The sequence below is a fragment of the Rhagoletis pomonella genome, unplaced genomic scaffold (genome assembly GCF_013731165.1).
Source record: "Rhagoletis pomonella isolate Grant_MI unplaced genomic scaffold, Rhpom_1.0 Rhpom_scaffold_00012, whole genome shotgun sequence".
NCBI classification, from domain to species: domain Eukaryota; kingdom Metazoa; phylum Arthropoda; class Insecta; order Diptera; family Tephritidae; genus Rhagoletis; species Rhagoletis pomonella.
The window spans coordinates 23,490,526-23,498,097 of NW_023458566.1; the positions used below are offsets into that span (position 1 = coordinate 23,490,526).

At 34.2% G+C, this 7,572-nt stretch overlaps 1 protein-coding gene across 1 annotated transcript; it reads right to left on the reverse strand.

Annotated features, from left to right (window-relative positions):
* Positions 1-1,640: 1,640 nt before the first annotated feature.
* On the reverse strand, positions 1,641-2,659 carry LOC118747490. Its single transcript, XM_036481542.1, has 4 exons — positions 2,449-2,659; positions 2,155-2,367; positions 1,939-2,095; positions 1,641-1,875 (listed from the first exon to the last, which is right to left on the reverse strand). Exons 1-4 carry the CDS (start codon positions 2,647-2,649, stop codon positions 1,763-1,765), a joined length of 684 nt encoding a protein of 227 aa, XP_036337435.1. The 5' UTR covers positions 2,650-2,659; the 3' UTR covers positions 1,641-1,762.
* Positions 2,660-7,572: the final 4,913 nt, after the last annotated feature.

Consider the following 7,572-nt stretch of genomic DNA (forward strand, 5'->3'; position numbering starts at 1 on the left):
AATAATGTACTCCAATAATTAAATTTGAATTAGCTCCACGGCTCGAAGGCCGTCCCAAAAGGGTTATTGAAATAAATTACACCTAATGAACCGCGCAGAATTTTCTTACACTTAGCGAAGGGGGTGACGGAAAACTGCCCTGCAAGAACAGTGACTATCATTTGACAAATCATTTGAGTAACAAGACTGATCGAGATTTCTGTCTGTGGCTACCTACAAGTTTCTATCAAATTCTAAAGGGCAGTGTGAAAGATCTGATGGAAAATTTTTGTGTACGTGTGATGCTTCATCTCCTTCTAACATATACGTTTTGGCATATTGCTAGACTGCCCTACAAGGCGCGATTGACAGAAACTCCAACACATTCACAACGAAAACTAACACATATGCAAAATTTTATATGTTAGTTTGGCCCTGTACCCTACAAGAACACTACGCTTTATATAACCAATCATGTAACGCAGAGCTGTAACGTAAATGCATGTTATACTCCCATAGAATGTTTACGTTAATTTCCTAAGGGCGATATGAAAAATCTAACAGGATGTTTCCTGTACGTGTGATTTCTCGTCTCTTTCTAACGCAGGTATAACCAAATTATGTGAAGCGTATACCTGTGCTCTTTACTCCCATTATAAATGTTGAAGAAACATGTTATGTATAACAAGTTTAGCGTAACGTATGGAAATATTATGTGTAACGAGTTAGGCATAACGTGGAAGCTTGTTATGAGTGACTAGTTAAGCCTAACGTATGGAAACGTTATTTGTAACTAGTGAAGCCTAACGAAAGAAAATGTTATGTGCAACGAGTTAGGTATAACGTGAAAGAATGTTATGTGTGACTAGTTAAGCATAACGTAAAGAAACGTTATTTGTAACTATTGAAGGCTAACGAAAGAAAATGTTATGCATAACGAGTTAGGTATAACGTGAAAACATGTTATGGGGAACTAGTTAGTCATAACGCACACATTAGTTACACATAACTGCCATACAAGAAATTATAATTTATAAACTTATAAACTTTCGAGTTTTGTAATAAATATTACAAATCATTTTATTATATTTTTGTTTAATTTGAACACAAAGGTATGTACATTCTTATACCACATTAAATTAAGATTTATGTATGTAGATACACTTAACAGCAAAAGTCTGCATACACCATTACTTTTTTAAATTTCACAATATTTTTCAAGCTAAATTTTTTTGTTATTTTTTTTTATAAAAGTATGGATTATCGTTAAAAAAATGCCATATAAACCAAGGTTTCAAACTTTAAACAAAATTAAGGAAAATTCAACGAATCGCAATCACAATTTTCAACTTTTTAATCAGATCAACTTCATGTAGTATGTTGTTGTTTTCTGCACGCGTTGTTTTCCGACAAAAAAAACGAATACAAAAAAAAAAAAAAACCATAACACTGCGTAGTAGAAATTTGATTACATAAATGCAAATTTTGATGTAAAATCGTTGAATTTTTCTTATCATAATTTGTATAAAACTTGAACCTTGGTATAATATGATTTTGTTTTAAGCATGATCGATATTTTTATAAAAAAAATAACAAACAAATTTTAGCTTGTAAAATATTGTGAAATTTAAAAAAGTAATGGTGTATGCAGACTTTTGCTGTTAAGTGTATATTAAATTTAAAAATTAAAGATGAAAATTCATTTTCAAACGTTAAATGGAACAAAGCTTACATAAAAACAGGAACAATAAGAAAAAGGAATAATAAGAATATAGAAAAAAAGCTATTTTTTTTGTTTTTTTAGAAATTTTTTTTGTCTCAATCGATTGTGACTGAGCCCAACCGATTTTCTCATGTTTTTTTCAAAGCCGGCAACGCCAAGCGTTTTGTAAATATCTGTAAAGGAAAAAGGAGAAAGTTAAGAAAATGCAGATATCTTTAATAATGTAGATGATATACCACTTAGCACTTTGTCAACCAAAGTCAGCTCCGCCAGGGCACGCTTTTGCCACTTACCCTCCCAGTTGAAACTATATAACAATTTGTCTGTAAACAAATGTTTGACTACAACGTCAACGTCGTCAGAGAAAGCTTTTATTTTGAGGAGATACGTTTTCTGAAATATAAACATGATTAAAAATTTTAAATTTCAGATTGAAGTGTTCAAGTCAATACCATAGCTTGGGTGTAGTTCGGGTCTGTCAACTTTTCCTCCACTTCGAGTACGGCGGCCATCGTTGCCATAGGCATCATACTGGCTATTTCGTCCCTTATTGGGTCGCTAGCTTCGCCTGTCATCTTGCAGACACATACCTCTATTTTTTTTGTTGCTACCTTCACTTCGGACAACATTTTGTTGTGGGCAGCAAACTCCGCTTTTGTGACCATCTAGATGTTATAAATAATACATTTATACATGTTATAATAAATAATACACATAAAGTAATATGAAAAAATTAAAAAACAAACCTCATTATTTAATCTTTGCTCCAGCTGGTTTTGCTTCTGCACTACTTCTCTCAATAGCCTCAATACGTTTTCAAAGTACTCGGAATCGACTATAAATCCGGTAGATGCGTCATCGGTTGGTGCGTTCTCAATTGGTGTGTTGTCAGTTGTCGGTGTTGTGTGTTCGTCCTTAACATGTTCGCGATCGTACTTCCGCTTCATGATTTTTGAACCTTTTACTTGTGTCGATGCCATTGCTGGGTTGATTGTAGATAATATATATACATATATATTTACGTATTTGCATGGAAAAAAATATTATGTACAATATATTTGTTTTTTCAAATTAAAACATATTAGTTTGAAAATTCGTGGAAAAGTTGATGCAGAAGCGGAATAAGTATGAAGTGCCCTTGACGTGGAATGCAAAAGTATTTATGTTCAAGCGATTCTTTTGTTACTTCAATTTCTTCATCGCTTAACTGACTTGCTAAGACAATACCTAATCCAGAGTATGATTCCAGTGGAAGTTCAAATAAATTTTCCATTACTTTAAAATTTCGACAAACTACTTTTTCCGTTTGAGAATATTTTACAATTTTTACTGGTCCTAATTCTTTACAAAAAGAGAAGGAATTTCTTTCTTTTTTAACATCTATTTCAAAAGAATTAAATTTTTTTGAAGTCTCGAAATATAGTTCTTGTCCTTGCCTTTCCCCAAGTCTCAAATACAGTTGTTGGAGAATTTTGTTCGGCTTATTAATAAGTTTTTTTAGATATTGCATATGATTTTCATATTTATAAGCTGAAAAATTGTCAAGGGGACCGTACTGTTTCACACAATCTGTTAAATGTAGTAAACCATGAATGTTGAAACTGATTAGCTCTTCGCCGTACAATGCGCCAAAATATAATACAAAATCTTGAAGCATTTTTTGAGCAACATCAGCTTTTACTATGCATGACCTTTCGTTAGAAAGAATCCTAATTGCAGCATGTAACAATAGGAAATGGTAATACACGTCATCATCAACACAATCTTCCAAAACAAATATGCCCGTATATAACAAAAATTGACGGAATTCTGTTGCTTTCCAATTTTTAAGTTCTCCCAGATTTCTCGATATTCTACCGAATTCGGAAGGAACATGCTCAGCAAGGAAGTCGATTCTTTCGTTCATTTTCGAAATATTGCCGTTCTTAATGATTAATTTTAACAATTTTTTAACTACACCTAAATCTACTAGGTGCATGCAGTCAAGGGGAAATTGCGAAACCATATTGAAGTCGGCTTTCTCTAAATTACTTTTTTGTCCCTTGAACTCAGGGCTATGGTGCGACAAATCTGCTCGCAAGGTAAAGGATTCGTCTGTTCTTCGCTCACAAATTTCCTTTGAAAAGGTCATCCTTCTCTGGATATATTTGCCCTCTTGATTGCATTTTGGGCAACCACTTCTTCCGTTAAAATATTGCACACCACTCACGAAAGATCGAGCTGGGGAATCGCAAGTAAAAAGGCGCACGTCGAATTTTTTTACATTTTCTTCCGAACCGACTCTCAAGCCACTTGCTCTTAGTGTTTTTACTTCTTCGCAAAAGTCTTTCATGAAGTCGTCGATCTTTTCTGGTTTTTTAAGTCCAGAGAAGCATGCTATTAAAAATGGACGCTTTTCACTAAACCCCACGATCGACCCCAGAATTGGCCATAAAACTCGATTTGAGCTGCTAAATGGGCTAAGACCATCGATGCCTACATCTATTAGTACTTCAGATTTTTTATTTAAATAGTGGAAGGAGTCTGAATCAAAATGATTTTGAATACCCATATACAAAAAGTCTCCATTTGGAATGGACTTTACTTCAACTTTCCGTCTATGGGTACTCAAAAGAGTCTTTGCGGAAAGCGGCAAGTCGCTTACTCCTATACGCCTCAAAGTTTGGAGCAAATCGTCTAAGTGATGTTGGGAAATGTTGCTTCGTAATGCCCATGCTTTTAATTCTACACTTTTTGCTTTTTGGTTATTCGCCATAGCTACTAGATCTCCTAGTTCACATTCGGGCACAACATCTTCCCCACTAACACTGGACGCACTACCCACACATTCGGCATCATGTGTTTCCATATAGGCACATTCACTTACTCCACTTCCCGTAGCACCAATTTCCTCAAATTCAGTTGCTTGAGCAAGTTCAAAGAGCCTTTTATATTTTTTTACGTTTTCCTTATAGATTTTCTTCTCCTTGCTCAAGCAATTAGCAAAATGTCGTTTTTGCATTTTTATATTCACTTTATACTTGCCTTTAATCCTGGAGTGTTTTTTTTCTTTAATTTTATTTATTTTCGATGTAAAATACAAACTTTCTGATATCAGATGCAACCGCACGCTTCACAAAATCTTTTAAATTAAAATTTTAGGTTAGCTTCACCTGCAAAATGGCAAACGTCAAGAATGGGAATAAAGAATAAATAAGAAAATTGAAGAATTTTCCATATTGTGGTCTCTTTTCCACACATAAACCTTTATAGAAGAAGAAATGTGAAAAAGAATCTGCGTGAATTTAGAACAAAATTTTGACATGCGGCTTTGAGTGTGTTGGTGAAATAGCAATTTTTGTTTGAATGTATTGGAGTTTGCGTTAGTCGTGTCTGGTAGGGTACCCACTTGCTGGGGTAATTGGCACACTAACACAATCACGCTTTCAGCTCGCGTTTACTTGGGGTAGTGGTCACATATACACTCCTCGTCATTTGAATTGCACACCCTTTCAATTCTTAGTATTTACAGTTTTCCGTTTGTTTATTTAATATAAATTTTTTGTAAAAATATCGTCACTACATACGAATAAAGGCGCGCTGGTGTTTTGACGGTGAAAAAAGCGTTTAAACAAATTTTGCGAAAAAAGATGCTTATAAAAAACTTTGGCGAAGTATGTTAAGAGTATTTGACGCTGAAATTTTTGTATGCGTCTTTTTTCGCCGTCAACTTTTGAGCTCGCGCCTTTATTCGTGTCTCGTGACGATATAGCGTATTCTACGGGTAAATGCAATTTTAAAATATTTTACAAACTAAAACTTAAAAGAAAGTTTATTTTCCATTTCTTGGGCAGCATTTTATATGATTTTTTCGTTTTTCTCGAGAGCTGGAAACAGTTCTTAAAAAAGATCAACATAGTAGTGTGCCATCCTAACGACCTGCAGTGAATAAGTTAATAATATTTTTAGAAAAATTTCTGATATGCAGTTTTGTAGCCCATTCAATTATAGTGTAATTAAGTGCAAGTTTGAAGTGATTCTAAAACAGCCCCGATTTTTCAAATTCATTTATTTTTTATTGACAGTGCTGCGCATTTTATTCCATATAAAAGTTTTGTCGAGCATACTTTGTATGAGAGAAAATGCGCAGCACTATCACCAAAAAAACTGTCAAAAATCACCGCTATTTTACAGACACTTGAAACTTGCACTTTATTGTACCCCTTTGTTGACATTTTTTTAACTCTGTATAAAGTTTTAAAATCGGATGTAATGAATATAAAATAAACAAAATTAAAAGTGTAAATACTAAATATTAAAAAGTTGAGCTATTCAAATGACGAGGAGTGTATGTGGCGTACGTTTGGGAGAGTGAGCCTTTTTACTCCAGAATGCGTGTGCAGTGGCTCTCATTGCTATACATGCATTAGTAAGATTTGTTGCCCCCTTCCCGTTTGCCCATGATTTTCCCCTGATCCAGCCCGCGAAATAGGCACGCTTGCCCATACGGGCAAAAAAGCCCATACGGGCAAAAGTGCCCATGTCTGCTTTAAACTGCAATAACTCGTAAACTATCTGCTTTCACAAAAAAAATTATATATAAAAATTGGTTATACTGGTTGATATCTTTACGAAAGTGCAGCATTTAACCCTTTGATGCAGAGTCTATTATGTATGAAACGCTTTTTAACCCTTTCAAGGCGGAGGAAAAATGTTCTCAATATGTTTTTAACGTGCTTTTTCTCATGTTGACGTAGATATTAATCGTAGAAAATTTTTCCATAGTAAAATAATAATAAAAAAGATAAAATAAAAAATAATAAAAATATTAAAAAAAAAAAAAAAATAAAAATAAATACAAATTGTTGTTGAAAACATATTGAGAACCATTTTGCCTCTGCCTTGAAAGGGCTAAAAAGCGTTTCATATATGACAGATTCTGCATTAAATATAGTGTTTTCTAATAGAATGGGAGCCAAAATCCAAAATTAAAAAAAATGACATTTTGAACGGTAGTGTGAGGGTTAAGTTATTTTTGTTGTAACTTCTCTATAGTGTTCCTACATTATATGATCATTTATCTTCACGAAAAACAAATTTTCATTCCATTATCTCTTTTCTAATCGAAGATCTACGATTTTGAAAAAAAAACTCGTGTTTTGCCTATAGTGTGCCGTTCAGAATGGAGGTATCACAAAGGTCAATCTCAAATTGTCTAAGTGAGCTCCGGTTATACGGGGCTGCCACCTAACTTAACCTAACCTAACCTAGGTGTGTATGTAGGTATCAGCTGTTTTTCGAACTCAGCTGTATGAAGGAAAACAAACTGGAAAGGAATTAAAAAAACCTCATCATGTGCTTGTTTATAGAAAATTTGATTGATTTTAAATATTTTGAGGAAACTTATGGATTCTGATGCTTTTGCAGTTATAGCAGCAGAGTAAGAGCGCGCTATGGCAATGTACTCACAAAGGTATGCGGAGCTGCCGGGCATAGTAACCATGGGCGCATCAAGGTCAGCTTCTGGTTGAACTGTTGAACCACAAGACAGAACTCCTCCTATGCCTGAAGAACTGGTTCCCAATCCAGTTAATGCAACAACCGCTTCTTCCAAGCCATTGAAAACGCGCACTTTGTTAGGTCCACCACCTATTGCGCTTGATTCTGCCTTCGGCCGCGCTTAGGGATTATAACCCTTACTAAGTAGAATTCGCCTTGGAACAAATGCAGTTAGGCTCCAAATCTCAAAAAAAAAAAATATTGGAATCGATAGAGATGATTGAGCTGAGTATAACGGTATACTTCTTTTTTTGGGCAAACAACAACAACAAAAATTATCAAAGGTTAAAGTTCAAAATAAGCAATTTTTGAAATCAAGATTTCTTAAAAAA

Bases quoted from the DNA above. Each gene is read 5' to 3' on its own strand.
- LOC118747490 (XM_036481542.1), bottom strand. From the start codon at position 2,649: ATGAAGCGGAAGTACGATCGCGAACATGTTAAGGACGAACACACAACA. The intron at 2,368-2,448 runs GTTTGTTTTTTA...TATAACATCTAG, and splicing joins AGCAAAGATTAAATAATGAG to ATGGTCACAAAAGCGGAGTT. The intron at 1,876-1,938 runs GTATATCATCTA...TTTCCTTTACAG, and splicing joins GGTTGACAAAGTGCTAAGTG to ATATTTACAAAACGCTTGGC.